Source organism: Chiloscyllium punctatum, chromosome 1 (assembly GCF_047496795.1).
Source record: "Chiloscyllium punctatum isolate Juve2018m chromosome 1, sChiPun1.3, whole genome shotgun sequence".
Classification (NCBI taxonomy): domain Eukaryota; kingdom Metazoa; phylum Chordata; class Chondrichthyes; order Orectolobiformes; family Hemiscylliidae; genus Chiloscyllium; species Chiloscyllium punctatum.
Genome location: NC_092739.1, coordinates 44838971 through 44858920, shown reverse-complemented (window position 1 = coordinate 44858920; position 19950 = coordinate 44838971). Strand labels below are relative to the sequence as shown.

General features: G+C 39.7%; 1 protein-coding gene across 1 annotated transcript in view; it reads left to right on the top strand.

Annotated features, from left to right (window-relative positions):
• The window catches only part of LOC140459775 (uncharacterized), a 243750-nt gene that overhangs the window by 176708 nt on the left and 47092 nt on the right, over positions 1-19950 (top strand). Inside the window, exons 25-27 of the mRNA XM_072554326.1 lie at positions 820-870; positions 4372-4398; positions 10195-10275. Of these exons, the coding sequence (XP_072410427.1) occupies positions 820-870; positions 4372-4398; positions 10195-10275 (159 nt within the window). The remainder of the gene's footprint in view (positions 1-819; positions 871-4371; positions 4399-10194; positions 10276-19950) is intronic.

Here is a 19950-nt window from a genome sequence, read left to right as displayed (position 1 = left end):
TTAGGGGGAGCAGATTTAGGACTGAACTGAGAAGAAATTTATTCACCCAGAGGTTTGTGATTTGGTAGAATTCCCTGCCCAGTGAAGTAGTTGAGCCTTGGTCGTTGAATATTTTTAAAGCTAAGATATAAAATTTTTTGAACAGTAAAGGAATTAAGGGATAGAGAGAGTGACTAAGTGGAGTTGAGGTCATGAAAAGATCAGCCATGATCTTATTGAATGGCAGAGCAGGCTCGATGGGCCAGATGGTCTTCTCCTGTTCCTGTTCCTTATGTTCTTAGAAAATCTGAAAAGTCTATCATCTTGATTTTCATAGTCCCACTGACTGACTGACTCAGAGGCCTTAGGAACACTTCCAAGCTCTTTCTCCTCATGCTTAAATGTCTCCAAAGGCTTTGTTCATCCTATCCTAGCTCAGCACCTGCCTTCAGGCTGAATCCTTGCTCACACCCTTCACTTCATTCTCTGCTTCAGTGCCTTTCCCTTTGCTTCACTGCAGGTAGCTCTTTATTCCCTGCCCTCTGACTTGCTACTTGTCCCCGCACTCTCCTTCAAAAACCCTACTTTACCTTTCACCCACTTATTTGCTGTGCCGTATTATTGCAATAGATCCAGTCCTTTCCCTCACATCCATTCCCCAATCTAGAATGCATTTTGGGATCTTTTTATCATATTAGAATATTATTGTAATTTTTTTTGTATTATTGTTGGATGTGGTTGGGTGCATAAACACAGAATGTGCAGTTAGTTATTTAGGTTTTATTTTTAATATAACAGATGATGATTCCTGCCTTACAGAACTGTTGTTTGTTTATACAGGTTGTAGGACCCCCAGGACCCACTGGCTCACAAGGCCCACCAGGTCCAATGGTAGGTCACGGTTATTGTTTCGAGTCTGTGTTCTATCCCTATTTACTGAAGGCCATGAGAATGTTCTCAAAAGTTGTGCATCATTGGGTTTATTTTACTCAGAGCTGTCACTATTCCCTTCTTGACTAAATAGAATCTTGCTGTCCTTAGTGTGTGATCACAAAGGTAGCCAAATCCTGCTAGAACAAAGATTTCCCCTGAGGTACTTGGACTGGAAAAAAGTTATTTCTAAGTTCATTTTGGAAGGTTGGGAGAGTTATTTCCAAATCTCCTCCAAATCGTTTTCTGGAGCATTTTAAATTCAGCACAAAATGCCCAAGTCATTTTCCATCAATTCAATAACAAGATGGTACCAGGGTACTCCCTTTATTAGCTCTGTGAGTGATGGAATCAAAAGTCAATTCAGACCTGCTTCAGAGCTGGGACAAAGATTCAAAATGGGAAATACAATGGCACTTTCCTTTGTGAAAGGAAGGAAGGAAAGGGTTATTATCATTCAGTTAATTGCAAAGGTTTGAGCAAGAGAACGAGGTTGAGAAATCTGCCTTCCTTCACCAACAGTGCTAATTCCTGAAATTACCACTTTCTTGTCGAGATAATATGGATGTATTTGCTCATGATTCCATAATTATGAAAATGACACCTCTACACAGAGTGGATGTTTTTGGGAAAACAAAATCACTAATGAAGTGATGGTCAGAATTCATAAATTACCCTAAAAATAGGAGCACACTGTACTGAGTATGAGAACTGACTCTCTGCTGAAACATCCAAACAGGATTTATTTTAACTGTGAATCTAAGTTGGAGGACCATTATAAAGGAGGTCACTAAAGCTAATGAAGACTATAGAAAGCCAAGCAGCTCAGGAAGGTAGGTTAAGGTGATGACCAGGCTGGGTGTTTTTTTGAAAAAGCAATACTTGGATGAGATTGCAGAGATTGAACTAAGTTAGGAAACTTCTGGTTTTGATACCTTAAGAGAATGAGTCTCCTCTTTAGTCTGGAATGTCAACAGAGCAGAATTTCGATCCAACCATCCCAATCCATCCTGGATACAATCCAGTTTAAGCCTCATTAATTTAAGTGGAATCTCCACCTCCAACAGAAAGACAAGCAAAAAAGACATCAGAGGAGATGGCTGTCACATAACAGTTATTTTCCGGTATCCCATTTAAAGGACATGTCTCTTTGAAGGGAAGAAAACATAGGAAGGGAGGAGAACATTGTAAAGGAGTAAAGTGATGAATCAAAGACGAGTTTCCATTGTTAAATTTGAGGAAAGGGCAAAAAACAAGATTTAGAAAAAGGGAGGGCACTCTGTTTAACATTTGTCTCTGTCAAACTTTGTTAATGCAATATAATTGCATTTACACAGCTCTTCTTTTGGGCTTTTCCCTGCCGAGTTGATGCTGTTTAACTACACAACTGAAATAAAATAATTCCTTTTTATTAAGAGCTTCCATCTCACCGAAGAGACCCAAGTCAACAACCTGCTGTGAAAACATTGCTCACAATCTAATAGCTGTGTCAGGTTCTACCACAACAGCTAAGACAATCCATCACATTCTAAATGAAACAGTGTCCCACTTTTTTTTAAAAATCAATTTACACTGTGTTCCAATGTTAATGAATCCTTTAAAAAAATAGGTCCAACATCTTCAAAACACTAATCAATTCTTCCTTTCAATGAAATCTGGCAATTATTTTTTGAAATATTGTTTATAAACAGATTAACAAACAGGGTGAAAGCATTCTCTCTCCTCAATTTCAGATACAAATGTAATATAAAATGTAAAATGCAGGGAAAATCTAGATTAAGAAGGCTAAGAGGGAACATGAGATAAGACTGCACTTTAACATAAGGTGCAATGGTGGTATATGGGTCATAGTTGTAAGTGATTTGGACATAAGCACAACAGGAAGAATCTTGAAAATTATTATGAAACAAAATAGAGACCATGGCAAACTGGAAAGAATAACACAGGAAGAGGTACCAGATTAAAGGTGTGAGCAGAGTGCCGACATGTCCAGATTAACAGAAATATATGAAGTGGTACACATTACAGCCATGTTTATGGAAGGATGTTAATGCATTGGAAGCTGTTGAGAGAAGATTTACTTGACTAATACCTGAACTCAGTGGATTGCTGAATGAGGAAAGGCTAGACAGGCAAAACCTGTATCCTCTGGAGTTTATAAGAGTCAGAGGTGACTTAATTGAAATATATAAAATTCTGAAGGGGCTATACCACATGGATGTTAAAAGGGTGTTTCCTCTAGTGAAAGACTGCTGAGCTAGAAATCATAATTTAAAACAATGAAGAAGCTTTCTCTTTCCTCAGAGAGTTGGGAGACTTTGGAATTCCTTTCTTCAATGGATGCAGAATCTTTGAATTTTTTTTGGACAGATTCTTGATTACTAAGGGCACGAAAGACTATGAGGATATGCAGGATTGTAGAGTTGAAATTAAAATCAGATCAGGCATGATCTTATAGAATGACGGAGCAGGCTGAATGAGCAAAGTGGCCTACTGTTGTTCCTGGTTCATTTGTACATATATTTAAAGGAAGCATATTTGGAATGGAATGAGTTATGTGAGAATGGGATAAATGGCAGAAAAGTCTGTTAGAAAGATAAATAGGATATGACATTTCATTTATGGATTATATGTCACATTTTAGAATTTGTGGCAATATTAGCCAAGGGAGGAAAGAATTAGGAGGCTTGGTGCGATCGATTGAAAATGCTAACAGCCTGTAAACAAACTTAACTCTCAAGTCATTTAATTTACAGGAAGCATATCTGTGAGATTTGGATTAGAACAGAGATGGGGTTTCAGAAAGTGAAAGATAACAACATTCCAGTAACAGTTCAAATTTATCAGGGTAGTGACAATACAAGACAACAGTGAAGATTTTCTTGGATTGCCAGGGTCATCAGTTGATCTTATGAGAAAGTTAGAGATCCAGGAACAGTCTTCAATATTTGAAAGGTTTTGAGATGATAATTATTGAAAGTCTTATGCCATTGGTTGACAAGATGGTAACAAGGGGCTACAGACTTGAGGATTATGCATACAGGAATTAATAGGAAGGGAAAGGAAATGACTCAGAGTTATGCAAACATGGAAAGCACTTGATTCTGTACTCTGTTCTACCACCCTGATGCACTGTGTATGATACGATCTGCCTGTATAGCACACAAAACAATATTTTTCACTGTTTCTTGGTACATGTGACAGCAATAAATCAAATTCATAGTCAAAGTCACCACTGAATCAGAGACAGCAATATTCAAAAGAAAATTGGATAAATATTTGAAAAGAAAGAATATAACAAGATAAAGGGGAAAAGTCGTAGTACAAGCTGAAGGGTTAAAATCACTAACAGTAGTAAATCCTGAGGGGGCACAGTTTCCTGCTCTTGATTGCTTTAGCAATGGAGAATTACAGTGTGAAAATTACTTATTTTCAAGTAACTGTGACATTATGTTCTTACAGGGGCCACATGGACTTCCAGGACCGAAGGTAAATCATCAGCAAAGTCTAAGGGGGTCTTGCAAACTGCAAATAAATGATGCTATTTATTTGTCTCCATGTTAAAATTAGCTATGCATGCTACGTGTCACTTATTTGACTAATTAATGTTGATTTTATGTTGTAGCATCTTTAAACCTGTAAGTTCTTGCAGTGGTAGATGTTTCCCATAAACTTCTCAAAAGTTAACAAAAGTCTTGCTAAAAATGGGCCAAGATGTTTTAAGACAAAATCAATTTTAAATTGATCTGCTCTCAGGAGGACTTTGTTTTTTATGGAGATGGAGAGATTTGTGGGCAGAATCCCTAAAATAGCACAAATTCAGAGATGATACATTTCATACAAGTGTATATTGTACAGACGTTCGGAGGTTTCTGTGAAGTTCATCAGTTTTGTGGTTTCACAGAGCTTCACGGACTCTGTGCAAAATATACATCCCCTGGATATCGTGTAATCCTGACAATGACACTGTATTAGAGCAGCTAGCTCTCACTTTTAGTGTATCAGAGCTGCAGGTCAGACCGGTGATGAAATCCTCCTTCCATTTTGACAGCTGATAATGATCCCCCTGCAACCGAAGAGAGTTTGGCTGGTTGTCCAATAATCTAGTGTCCAATAATTGTCAAAGACAAGTAAATAGCCCTGAGTTCTGCGCGATGGGCATCATTGTCATTCGTAAAGGCTGTTTCTCACTCCAATTTGTCACTGGGTATAATCTTCAAATCCCCAAAACAAAACAAAATTCTAAATTAACCTGATTGCATATCACTGTCAGAGTTCATGAACTTATAGGTTTAAAGTGAACACCACACAAAAGCTACCACTGAAATTTCTGTGCATCTGTCAGTGTGTCATTGATAATCTCACCAGGATTGGTGAATCAGTCTTGATCAGCATATGAAACCAAATTAATTCTTTATCTACAATCATGCAACTGATCAGAGTTTCAAGATTATCTTCTTTTACATTAATGTCTTCTGAGCAGGGTTTTTTGTTGATTTCCTGCCACTGTATTACTCAATTTCACATCTCTCAGTGGTCCCTCTCACTGCTTTGGAAACATTTCTGTAAACTGTGAGCTCCAAAGCAATTTGGCATTGGTCACTCCAGTATAAACAATGCAGGATGAGACTCTATACATACGTTTCATTTTGGATAACCTTTTTCTTGAAAAAAATCACTTTTCAATGACCATGCAGTGACTTAACTATGAAGGTTTTTGTACAAAATAATGAAGTAGACCATTGAACACAAGATCATAAGGTAGAGGTGAAGAATTAGGCCATTTGACCGATAGAGTCTGCTCTGCCATTCAATCATGGTTGATATGTTTCCAACCTCATTCACCTATCTTCTCCCCGTAACCCTTGATCCCCTTAATAATTAAGAACCTATCAATCTCGGTCTTAAAGACATTCAATGACTTGGCCTCCACTGCCTTCTGTAGCAGTGAGTTCCATAGATCCACCACTCTCTGGCTGAAGAAATTTCTCTTTAACTGAGTCCTGAAGGAGCATCTCTTCACTGTGAGTGGAAACATCTTCTCCATGTCCACTGTATCCAGGCCTCTCAGAGTTCTGTAAATTCCATTCAGATCCCTCCTCATCCTTCTTAACTCCATTGAGTACAAACCAAGGGTCTTCAACCACTCCTCCTATAACAAACTCATCATCCCCAGGATCATTCTTGTAAACTTCCCCTGGACCCCCCCCCCGCCCCGCCCCCCCCCCCCCCCCCCCCCCCCCCCCAAGGCCAGCACATCCTTCCTTAGATACAGGGCCCTAAATTGCTCCCAATATTCCATATGTGTTCTGACCAGAGCCTTATACAGCCTCAGCAGTACATCACTGCTCTTGTATTCTAGCTGTCTTGAAATGAATGCTAGCATTGCAGTTGATTTCCTGACCACCAACTGAACCTGCAGGTTAATCTTAAAAGAATCCTGAACTAAAACTCCCAAGTCCCTTTGAGCTCCAAATTTCCCATTTAGAAAATAGTCTATGCCTCTATACTTCCAACCAAACTGCATAACTCACTTTCCTGCATTGGATTCCATCTACCACCTCTTTGCCCACTCTCTTAGCCTGTCCATGTCCTTCTACAGCTTCCCAGCTTCCTCAACATGACCTGTCCCTCCATGTATCTTTCTGTCATCTGCAAACTTAGCAACAATGCCCTCAGTTCCTTTTTCCAGATTGTTAAGGCATAATGTAAATAGTTGTCATCCCAACACTGACCCCTGCAAAACTCCACTAGTTGCTGGCTGCCATCCTGTCAAAGACCCCTTTATCCCCACTCTCTGCCAGTATGCCAATCCTCTATCCATGCCCGAACCTTGCCCTTAACACCTTGGGCTCTTATTTAGCAGTGTCCTGTGTGGCACCTTGTCAAAGGCTTTCTGGAAATCCAAATAGATCACATCCTCTGGTTCTCCTTTGTTTAACTTTCTCATTATCTCCTCAAAGAATTCTAACAGATTTGTCAGACACGACTCAGCCCTACTTTATTATGCACTTCCAAGTACTCCGCAGTCTCAACCTTAATAATGGATTCTAAAATTTTACTAATGACTGAGGTCAGGCTAACTGGCCTATAATTTCTATCTTGTGCCTCCCTCCCTTCCTAAGCAGGGATGTTACTTTATCTATTTCCAGTACTCTGGGACCTTACTTGACTCCTATGATTCCTAAAGGTTCACCACCAATGCCTCTACAATGTCCTCAGCTATCTCCTTCCGAACTCTGGAGTGTAGTCCATCTGCACCAGGTTATTTATCCACCTTCAGACATTTCAGCTTCTCCAGCACCTTCTCTTTAATGATGGCACTACATTTACCATTGGCTTCTCACTAAGCTTCACCATATTGTTTGGATTTTCTTATGTACTGTTCCTGACTTGCCTTGTCAACCATGATTGCCTCATTCTCCCCTTAGTATGTTTTTTCTTCCTCGGGATGAATTTCTCCCATACCAATTTTTGAGCCTTGTGTTTATCTCTTTAATTTTGTTGACCTGTACAAATTTGCTCGTGGCTGAGGTAGCAGTCCAGAGAATATTACCTTTTTGGTTCTGCTTTCTAATTTAGCCCTTAGCTGTTCATATTCCTTCAACAGAACCTTTCTTCTCGCTTTATTGGTGATACCTACATGGACCATGAAACAAATCTTTCTCCTCTCACTCCAAGTTGCTTTGCAGCTCAGAATCTCAAATCTGCTAGACAAGATCAAGGGCTATCTTTTCCTCCATTTGACAATGTTAGTTAAAAGATCAGTGTAGTGCGAAAGGAGGCAATTTGGCATCATATCTGCACTGACCCTCTGAAGAGCACTCCACCCTATCCCCATTGATCCATTTAGACTGCACATGGACACTGTGGACAATTGAGCATAGCTAGTCCACCTAACCTGCACATCTTTGGACTGTGGGAGGAAACGGGAACATCTGGAGGAAATCTACACAGACACGGGGAGAATGTGCAAGCTCCATACAGACGGTCACCCAAGGCTGGAATCGAATCTGAGTCCCTGGTGCTGTGAGGCAGAAATGTTGACAAGAGGCTTAACAAGTGCAGTAGGAATGATCTCAGTCTGAGTTGCAATCAATTTGAGCATGCAATCAATCTGTTTTGCTTCAATTGGCAACAATTAGCACCTGATTACACTGTGCATTAGGTGCTCTTGTATAGTAGCTCTTGTGGCACACAATTATAGTGAGCCTACCCCTCAGCCAGGAGATTAGAGTGATGTCATAGAATCCTTACATTCAGAAAGAGGCCATTTGGCCAATTGAGTCTGCACTGACCCCACAAACAGCATCCAGACCCGCCCCTCACCTAATAACCCCACATGCGAGTTGTGCATGGTTAACCAACCATCTGTTCCAGATCTGTCATAATTCCTCTTAACAGGTTGTTTAAAATATTTACACTGCACATTGCAAAGGCTATAAGCCCTAATGACATCCCAGCTAAAGGACAGAAAATATACGCATCAGAGGTGACCCTCCTATCTGGTCAAGCCTTTCCAGTCCAAATTAAGTTCTGATATCTACCTGACAATGTGAAAATTTGTCCTACCTCAAAAATAAGGCAACTTCAACACAATCATTACCATTTTATAAGCTTCCTTCCAACCATGAGAAGAATGCTGGAGTAATTCACAACAGTATCATTAAGTGGCGTCTACTCACCAGAAGATTCCCAGTTCAGATACTGTCAGAGCCATTCAGCTACAAATCCTATTTCAGCCTTCATCTTTTCTCATGAGTAAAATGGAAGAAGATTGATGGGCATTGTCACATTAATATAACTTTAGATTGGGAATGATCATAAAACCCTAGGAAAAAGGATCAGAATTAGGCCATTCGGCCCATCGAGTCTGCTTGACCATTCGATCATGGCTGATTTGTTTCTCAACCCCATTCTCCTGCCTTCTCCCTGTAATCATTGATCCCCTTTACTAATCAACAACCTGTCTATCTCAGTCTTAAGTAAACTCAATGGCTTAGCCTCAACAGCCTTCTGCGGCAGTGAGTTCCACAGATTCACAAACCTCTGGCTGAAGAAATTCCCCCTCACCTCAGTTCTAAAGGGTTGTCCCTTCACTCTGAGGCTGAGCCTTCCTACTCTCTCCAATTCATGGCAACATCATCTAATAGAATGACATCTTAACTGAGTTTAAAGGGGCAACCCTTTTCACACAGACAGTGGTGCTCGTACAATTACAACATCTAAAAGGCATTTGGATGTTTACGTGAATAGAAAGGGTTTGGGGGATATGGGCCAATTGCTGGCAAATGCGACTAGATTAATTTAGAGGGTCTGAACAGCATGAGCAGATTGGGCCAAAGGGGTTTTTTTTCCATGCTTTACGGTATTATGACTCTAATGGGAAAAACCCTTTGTGCTACTGTCAAAGTCACCATGCAGGAAGATAGTTGTAGTTGCCAGGAGTTGATGATCGCAGCCCAAGTGTATCAGTACCTGAATTTCTCAGGGAAGGATAGGCTTAACACTTCAAGCAAATTGATCATTGGAGTTCCTTTTATCACAAAATCAGGAGTGGAATCCTTCATTTAGGATTACACAGTGTTCATTTTATAGTGCCACAAATATCCCAAGGGCAAAATAATATGTAAAATGTCAAGCTTTTATTTTGCACACTCCTGATTTTTTTTTTAATAAACAGCCTCTTTAATATATTCATGTGGTGGTCACCTATCTGCAATTTTAACACAGACACCACTATTTATTTTAAAGTTGTTAATGACAAAAAAAATGACAGACTGATAATACCATCGGTATGCAATGAATTTTAATTCCCTAATGTTGCCAACAGTTTGTATTCCAAGTGTGAAAATGACCATCTTCCATCATGGAATAAATATAAAGGGAAGCCACTTAACAATATTATAATGAGGGTGTCTCAAAGTTTTGTATCAGTAAAATACATTACGACAACATTGGGTGGATGAAATACTTCATAAATTCTGATCTGACCACTATGATATTAACAACACCAACAAGTTTATATGTACCAGTTTAAAATAGGTCTCTTTCTTTTATTTCTCGTTCAATCAAGGAAGAAGAAAATAGCAGTTGCCACAAATATCAAATAAATATCAGGAATGCTAATGTACATCGATTGGAAAATGCAATAATTCCTGGGGAGGAAATAATACTTTGATGGATGCACAGATATTTGCAGTAGCTTTTTGCAATTAATTTAAATGCATTTCTGTCCCAGCTTCAAAGTAGCAAAAAAAAGGTGGACTTTACTTTTACATTTAGGGTGAACCAGGGTTGAATGGTGTTAAAGGAGGGAAGGGTGAACCAGGTCAAAAAGGTGACAGAGGACCCCTTGGTCTCCCAGTAAGTAGATAACATTTAATACAGCTTACATCGTAAGAGTGCCGACATCTCTGGTTTACTCTGAGTAATACTGGAGAACAATTGCACAGTGCTGGAGCAGAAACAAACCACTAACTGTTAGAACCACCCAGTTACATTGTGTGCTGTCTTGTTAGATTCCTTTAATAACTTTTTAATCGTAAATAAGTTTTTTTTAATTCTTCTCTGCAAAACGCAGATGATACTTGCCAAAAAATTAACAATCATCATTGTCATTGTATGTACATTATGTCCCGTCTTGTGACGTCTCACCTTTTTGTTATATATTGTTCATTTATCCTAAACTGTTCCGAAGAATCTACTGGACATCTCAACAGTTTCACAAATGCACTTTGAGAACGTTTAGGGGTATTTTTTCTTCCATTTGACAATGTTAGCTACAGGATCAGTGTAAGAATATGGTAGGGAAAGCACCTTTTAAAAGTTTCACTTTCTCCCTTCGCTAACGAATGGAGAAAAGTAATAATGACCGTTCTGTAGTCAGTGACAGGTGAGATTTAATATTGACATTTTCCACAGCTGGTGCCAAATGTAAAAGCAGATGGTAAAATGAAAATGATCTTCATCACTGTAATCATTCTCACTCAGTGTGCTCAAAAATGAAGGTTCCTCCAACCACAATACATCTCAGCTTATAACACAAGTACTATACATTATGACTTTGCTAAGGTTGCGCTGACTATCTTTCTATGGACTGATAAGGGTCATTTCCACTTTTGATTTGGATGGAAACTGAGCAGCAATTAATCAGCCACTCATCACACGTCCCCTTCAATACCCCTTTTCACAATGGGTTCCAGAAAAACAGATAAGGTGTGTAACTGACAGCTAATCTGCTACTCGTGTCATGTTTTCTGACCTACTGTGTGGAAAATTGACCCCCATTGATATTAAGGCTGCTTTTGATATTAAGGCTGACTTGTTGCAGGAAATCTTCCTGGAATACAGCCAGGGTGGGAAGGATGGGGGAACCAGTGAATCTGCTTTGTTTTCCTGGCAGGGTAGATTTAACAACGCTCAAACAAAAGACTAACTAGTATTGCCAACTATTTGACATCTCCGAAGTGAAATTTTACGTTTTCGCCACCGGAAATTTTATCTCGGCTGAAGGTTCATAAACAGTTGTAAGGAAATTAAATCTTACCTGCGAAAACCACTCACCATCAGTGAAATGGATGATCTGAAGTTCAATGTATACTTTTTACTCCAGGGCATTTTTGCTTTTGGAGACACCAGCAAAAGCCATTTTATAAAGCAGGTGTTCAGGCTTAGTTGGGTACTGCCCCCTTTACCTTAGGACGGAGCTGCTCTTGGCAATCAGTAAAGATAGGATAAATACGTAAGATTAAGGTAGCGTTAGTTTTGAACTAAAGCATGACTGACAGCTAACTGAAAACTAAAACCAAGAAGGAAGGTGTGTTCAATGTAGTTCCATTTTCTCTTATATCATGATACAGAGGTACAGCAATAAATCAGGGGGAAAAAAACAATTAAAGCCAAAACAAAATAATACAGATGCTGAAAATTTTGAATAAAAACTGGAAATACTGGAAATATTCAACACGTCAGGCAGCACTTGTTGTGAGAAATAAAGTTAATGTTTTAGGTCACTGACCTATCATCAGAATTGGAGCTCTGCTGTGCTGAATATTTCCAGCATTTTCTGTTTTTATTAAAGGGACACTGATAAATTTGATGTTGAATGTTATTTTGGTGGGTGGCGTTTACTCAGTGTAAGGTCACCATTTCAGACCTGAAAAAGGTATAGACACAGAGCTTGAAGCAGTACAGCTCCAGAGACTCTGTGTTCCAGGAACATGGATCATTAAAATGTCATGAACAGATAGGGAAAATCATCAGAAAGCTAATTAAATTGTGCCTTTTAACTGGAGAACTGAAATAGGAGAGGAGTAATGTTTCAGCAATACGAGGCCTAGGTTAAAGCGGACTTGTTGTGAACAGTTTTGAGCACCACACCTTAAGGATGAATTACCCTTGGAAAAAATATGTTGAAATATATTGTACCAGAATTACACCTGATTCTGACATTTAACTTACAAGAGTAGATTATATAAATGTTTGGGAGGTTAAGGGATGATTTCAATGAAGTTTTCCAGATATTAAAGGGAATAAATAGGGTAGCTCGAGATAAAATACCACTGGTTAGGAACATACATCTCAGACCTACACTCTAAAATTTAGAGGCAGACTAAAGTTCGGAGTTGTTTTCACCTAAAAACGGATCTCTCTTCCATAATTGATATTGATACTAAATCAATAGTAAATTTGAAATCTGATATTTAAAATTTTTCTTCAATTAAGGTAGAGCAGTCATAATAATTTTTGAGAGACAGAATAGGCTTAGGAAGCTAAATGGGCTGCTGCTGTTCCTATATTCTTATGACACCCATCCAGATTTATCAACATCGGACTTTGGCCTAAATTCTTATTATTATGCACTAGGAAGCTGAAAGAGTGAAATAAAAATCCCCAGCACACAGCTTGCAGTTTGAGGGGTGGGAAATTAAGTGATGTTAAGAACCATTCAGCAGCATCTTAAAGGGTGGAAAATTAGTGTCAAGAGTGAAAAGAAGCGGGAAGTTTAAATAGTTGCAACATCTTTACAAAAACAATAGCAGCAACTACATTCGATTTAAGCACCTTTAATGTGCAAACTCTACAAGCAGCTGAGACAAAAATGACTTTCAATCTCCATCCAACTTTCCCCTTCTGCAGCTGAAGATTTCTGCAGTAGAAATAGCCACCTTCTAGCTTGCATGTCACCAGTCAGCCCATAGAAACAGGAACCAGTGTTTGCCAAGTAGGCACCAGAGTATGGGAAACTCACCATTCAATTCCAATTTGCAAATATTTACAGGCCTATCATTAGTGCCCAAAGAGAACCTATACTGGACAGGCAGTGGTTCAGACATTACTTGATAATTCTGTGCTTTGACTCCAAAACTGTCCTATGTTAATGACAAGGTGAAGGCAACATGGGAAATACCTGACTGAATCTGCCCAGTGAAAGAATTATCAGGCGCATGGAAGTTAAAATTTGCCAAAATTTCATGACCTTGTGTACTTTGCTATAGTTTCCCGCATAATGCACCAGGTATTTTGTGATGAGGCATAATTAATAAGCAAGGTAAAAGGGGGCTTTTGCCCGAAACGTCGATTTCGAAGCTCCTTGGATGCTGCCTGAACTGCTGTGCTCTTCCAGCACCACCAATCCATAATTAATAAGCAGTAAATGTTGTTCAAGCTTACTGTACCGAGATAAGCTTGATTCAGCCTTGACACCGAGAGTGCAAATTCCTCCCAAGAAGTGGCATTAAACAAAATATTTTATTATCTGTCTGTTATTCACTGGGAACAAAATTCAAAATTGGTTTCAGTAGAAATGAATATCCAGTGTGGAATATAGCAGGCAACTGCTGTGATGCATTCTATTTAAGACAATCTCCCAAGTTTACTTCCTACCTCCTCAACACTAATTATTACCTGCTCCCAAAATAGTTTATGAATTATTTCACATTGTAGAGCATCGTTTGGTACTCAAACGGTAGAGGAGGTTTCCTAGCTCAATCTTTGTTTGTGTTAAAATTAGCACATGAATGAAATTAAACTCCATAATGAGTTACAAAGCTAGGAGTGTCCACTCAAGTATCCACAGACCCCTGTCTCATTAGTCATGAAGTACGTATTGGCTGCACTCATCATCCCTATTTCCCACTTTTGAAGAGCTAACAGAAACTGCAAAGGCTCCAGAATGCTCAGTCCTCTATTCGTACCCACATTTTCAGGAATAGCACTCCTTTTATCTATCTATCTATCTGATTATGGTGAAAGGTTGATTGAACTCTAATGGGACTTCAAAGCAAGATGTTCTCACCCTAAATCCAGCAGTTCACTATTGCATAACCAGTTGGGGAAAGGAAAACAGATAATGAGTGGATCTGAGTATACTCCTGTGGTTCAATGGAGCTAGTTCAAAACAGGAATGGTGCACACTTTTATCCTGTGAACTGCCAGGACCTCCAAGGCTAGATTTTCAATTTGGGGAAGAAGGAATATGGAGACCAGTTCAATTTCAGGTTGTGAACACCCCTCAACATCTGCAAAGTGGAATTATCTGAGAGAGCAGGATCTTAATTTTGGCTCGGAGACTGACCATTTCCTAAGTAGATGGGTTAAGACTCCACTCACATCTGTTCCCAAATGTATTAGCCTTGATCTTCTAATGAAATTAGCAGCAAAAATTGAGTTATATCAAGGTCTCAAAATGAATTTCTAAGTGTTTCAAAATGCATTTGTATTTCTCCCAAACCCCTGCACCAACACAGTCACGTGTCTAAAATCACACTACAAATTGAATTGCCCCTCACAAATCCCAAAAGAACCAATTTGACCTCAGACGTATTAATCTCAGAAAATGTTTGAACTGAAAACATCAGAGCAATCAAAAGTATTTAAAATAGAAGTTGTTGCTAATGTTACTAAGCTGTACTTATACAACTGTAAAATGTACTTCACCATTTATTCCAATTTACTTACCCACATTAAGTTAGAAGTAGATATAGACTATTCAGCCCTTCAATCCTACTCTGCCATTCAATCAACTCATGGCTGATCTGTTTACATTTGGAATTCCACATTCCTATCTATCCCTGATAACCTTTGATTCCCTTGCCTAACAAGAATCTATCTATCTCCATCTTAAAAAATATTCAATGACTCTGCAGCCACTGACTCCTGAGACAGAGTTCCAAAGTCTCTGAGAAAAACAAATGCCCTTCATCCCATACTAAAAGGGTGACTGCTCATTTTAAGATTGTGTCCCCTAGTTCTAGATTCAGCTGCAGCAGGAAACATCTTTGCCATGTCCACCCTAACGAGTCCATTCTGGATCTTGTATACTTCAGTAAAATCAGCCCTATCCTTCTGAACCCAAGTGAAAACAAGTCTAGCCTATCAGATCTGTCCTCGTAAGACAACCTGCTAATTTCAGTATCAATCTTGTAAACCTCCTTTGAACTGCCTCTAGTGCATTTACCTCATTCCTCAAATAAGGAGACTAAAAGTGTTCATATTACTCAATATATTTAAGATCACCTAAATCCCTCTGCTGCTTGGAACTCTGCGGTCGTTTTCCTTTGAAATAGCACTTTTTTTTTATCTTTCTTGCTAAAGTGAAAAGCATCATATATTCTTGCATTTTTCCTATTAACAAGTTCAATTGTTGCAGGCTCATTAACAGCCTATCTCCAGAAAAAAAAACTTCTGATTTTTAGTGAAATGATGTAGTTCAGCGCTGCCCGATTTTGAATAGAGTCATAGTCATAGAGTCACACTGCACAGAAATAGACTCTTCGGTTCAACCTGTCCGTGCCAAACCAGTCCCCCCGCTTGGGAAAAGCTTTAAAGAGTAAGTAAAGTGGTTTTGTCTCTTCCACAATTAAGTAGAAAATTGAATCCTGCAGCATATGTTGTGTCTGTTTGCATTACAATGAGTCATGACAATCCTATCACTGAAATATGTAACAATATACTAGCAGTTTTTTAAAAACTATTCGTGTAACCTATATATTGGCCTGCATCCTTGTTCTAACATCTTCACAACATATATTCTTACCTATCTTTGTGCCAGTGCAGATTTAGCAACCATGTTTAAATCATTGAGATGAATTTGTAAAAGACCAAGTGCCCAACCCTGACCCCTGCGAGTTCCACTTGTCACATGCTGCCAATCTGAAACAGATCCATTATCTATGCCGATATGTTAGCCATTCTACATCCGCTCCTATTTCATACAATAACCTCTTACATAATATATTGTTAAAAACCTCTAGAAGCCAAGTACTATTAATCAATGGGCTCTGCTTTATCCATGGCGCATGTCACTCTTTCATAGAATTGTAAAAATTGTTTAAACAGGATTTTTCTTTCATAAAACTATGCTGAATCTTCCCAATTACCTTGAGATTTTTTTTCCCCAAGTGCCCAGTAAGTACCTTTTTAATAATAGATTCTAACAGCTTCCCCATGACAGATATCAAGCTACCTGGTTTGCAGCTTTTGCCACTCTCCCACCTTCGTTTTTAAATTGGTTTCAAAACTTTTCTGCATTTAAAATATTTTATTTGACAGTTTAGCAGTTGCAAAAAGTATGCATTTGGTCAATATATTTGTTGTATGAGCAGTTACACATTTCAGTGACAGCTCTGTCATGACTCAGCATAATGCAAACAGATAAAACACATGCAGCAGTAATTTCATTTATAATTTATAGATAAATTATAAAGGAAATCACTGCTGCATGTATAATTTATAGATAAATTATAAAGGAGGCAAAACTATTTTATTTATCTTTTAAAACTTCCCGCCTTTTTGCAAAGTTCAGCAGCTGCTGAACTGCATTATTTTGCTAAAAATCTGAAGATTTTCCAGAGATGGCATGCAACAATGTACATTAACTTTGTTTACAGAAACAATATTGTCTGAGACGCACTCCGATTGCTACCCTCAGTAAAGCAGCAGGGGCAGAAACAGAGGCTGCAGCCATTTTGTTGGTCATCCCTTGTCCATTTCATCCCAATTCAGGAGAGAAGGGTCTTGGCCTGAGCTAATGTGTGGTGCAGTGTGAAAGTTACATGGATGAAAGGAAAGAAATAAATTCCTAGGAGTCAGCAGTAGTTACATTTCAATAGGATTTTATCTCCATCCTCCCTTTGCAACGATTGTCTAAATCTGTGGAGAGTTTGTTTCATTTTTGCAGTATTGTTGCAAATGGTGGAAATTTTCTGGGGAGAAGGGTTCGATGCTTCAACTTTACACATCTGCAATGAGTCTTGGCGCAGGAACCCTTGTGTCACTTGATTCCATGCAGTCATTCATTATCCTGCATAATCTTGTTATTCTTCTGTAAAATTTATAATCTGGAGAACAGTGCCAGGTTCTTGAAGTTCACTAAATGAAACCAAATGCAGAGTTGCCTGGACTAGTCTATACTCCAGTCTGCAATATGTTCACTGACTCAGTTTACATCAACTGGAGTCATAGAGTCATACAGTACAGAAGTAGACCTTTTGATCCAACTCGTCCATGCTGACCAAGTTTGGCATGGCCTGCATCCTTTCCTATTCATGTCCAAATGTCTTTTAAATGTTGTAACTGTACCTGCATCTACCACTCTCTCTGGCAGTTAATTCCACGTACAAACTACCCTCTGTGTGAAAAAGTTCGCTCTCGGGTCCCTTTTCAATCTTTTCCCTCATCTTAAACCTATGCCCTCTCGTATTGACCCCCACCCTAGGGAAAAGGCCTTTGCTGTTCATCTTCTCTATGCCCTTCATGATTTTATAAATCTCTATAAGGTCATCCCTCAACCTCCTACACTTCAGTGAAAAAAGTCCAGCCTATTTACTAGCCTTTATCAGGAGAAGCTAAGTGCAGAGAATGCTGGATGACTAGAGAAATTGCAGCTCTGGTTAAAAAAATGGAAGCATACCTATGTCAGGTATAGACAGCTCAGATTGAGTGAATCCGTATAGGAGTATAAGGGCAGTAGGATATACTGTAGGAGCATAGGAACCACAGGAAATAGATGACATACTGAACAAGTCTTTTATGTCAGTATTCACTGTGGAGAAGGATGTGGGAGCTAAACAACTTGGGGAAATAAACAGTCCTATCTTGAAAAGTGTCCATACTACGGGGAGGTGCTGGGCATCTGAAAACATATAAAAAAGGTGAACCTGATCAGGTGTATCCCACAACTTTGTGGGAAGCTAAGGAGGTGAATGCTTGGTCCCTTGCTGAGATATTTGTATTATCGATAGCCACTGGTGAGATGCTGGAAGACTGGAGGTTGGCTAATGTGGTGCCTGTGACCAGTGGTGTACCACAAGGATCGGTGTTGGGTCCACTGCTTTTTGACATTTATATAAATGATTTAGATGTGAATATAGAAGACATGATCAGTAAGTTTGCGGATGGGTGGCAGGGTGGCACAGTGGTTAGCACTGCTGCCTCACAGTGCCAGAGACCCGGGTTCAATTCCCACCTCAGGCAACTGACTGACTGTGTAGAGTTTGCACATTCTCCCCATGTCTCTGTGGGTTTCCTCCGGGTGCTCCGGTTACCTACCACAGTCCAAAAATGTGCAGGTCAGGTGAATTGGCCATGCTGAATTGCCCGTAGTGAAGGGATAAATGGGTCTGGGTGGGTTGCGCTTCGGCGGGTCGGTGTGGACTTGTTGGGTCGAAGGAACGGTTTCCACACTGTAAGTAATCTAATCTAAATCTAATGACACCAAAATTGGAGGTATAGTAGGCAGTGAAGAAGGTATCTCGGAGTACGATAGGACCTTGATCAGATGGGCCAATGGACTGAGGAGTAGCAGATGGAGTTTAATTTAGATAAAAGTGAGGTGTTGCACATTGGTAAGGCAAATGAGAGCAGAACTTATACAGTTAGTGGTAAGGCTCTGGGGAGTGTTGCCTGGGTATGCAGGAGCATAGTTCCTTGAAAGTGGATTGCAGATAGACAGGTGATGAAGGTGATGTTTGGTGTGCTTGCCTTCATTGATTAGAGCATTGAATATAGAAGTTGAGATGCCATGTTGCGGCTGTACAGGACATTGGTTAGGCTGCTTTTGGAATACTGTGTCAAGTTCTGCTCTCCCCACTATAGGATAGATGTTGTGAAACTTAATCATAGAGTCATAGAGATGTACAGCACAGAAACAGACCCTCCGGTCCAACCCGTCCATGCTGACCAGATATCCCAACCCAATCTAGTCCCACCTGCCAGCACCTGCCCATATCCCTCCAAACCCTTCCTATTCAAATAACCATCCAAGTGCCTTTTAAATGTTGTAATTGTACCAGTCTCCACCACTTCTTCTGGCAGGTCATTCCATACACATACCACCCTCTATGTGAAAATGTTGCCCCTTAGTTCTTTTTTATATCTTTCCCGTCTTGCTCTAAACCTATGCTCTCTAGTTCTGGACTCCCCCACCCCAGGAAAAAAGACCTTGTCTATTTACCCTATCCATGCCCCTCATGATTTTATAAACCTCTAAGGTCACCCCTCAGCCTCCGAGACTCCAGGGAAAACAGCCCCAGCCTATTCAGCCTCTCCCTTTGGCTCAAATCCTCCAAACTTGGCAACATCCTTGTAAATCTTTTCTGAACCCTTTCAAGTTTTGACAGGTTTCAGAAAAGATTTACAAGAATATTGTTAGGATTGGAGGATTTGAGATATAGGGAGAGCCTCAATCGGCTGGAGATGTTTTTATCCTTGGAGTGTCGGAGGCTGAGGGGTGACCTTTTGGAGGTTTATAAAATCATGAGGGGCATGAATAGGCTAAATAGACAAGGTCTTTTTCCCAGAGTAGGTGAGTCCAAAACTGGATTGCAGAGGTTTAGGGTGAGAGGGCAAAGATTTAAAAGGGACCTTAGGGACCACTTTTTCCCGCAGAGGATGGTCTGTGTATGGAATGAACTGCCAGAGGAGGTGGTTGAGGCTGGTACAATTACAACATTTAAAAGACACCTGGATGGGTATATGAATAGCAAGAGTTTAGAGAGATATGGGCCAAGTGCTGGCAAATGGGACTAGATTAATTTA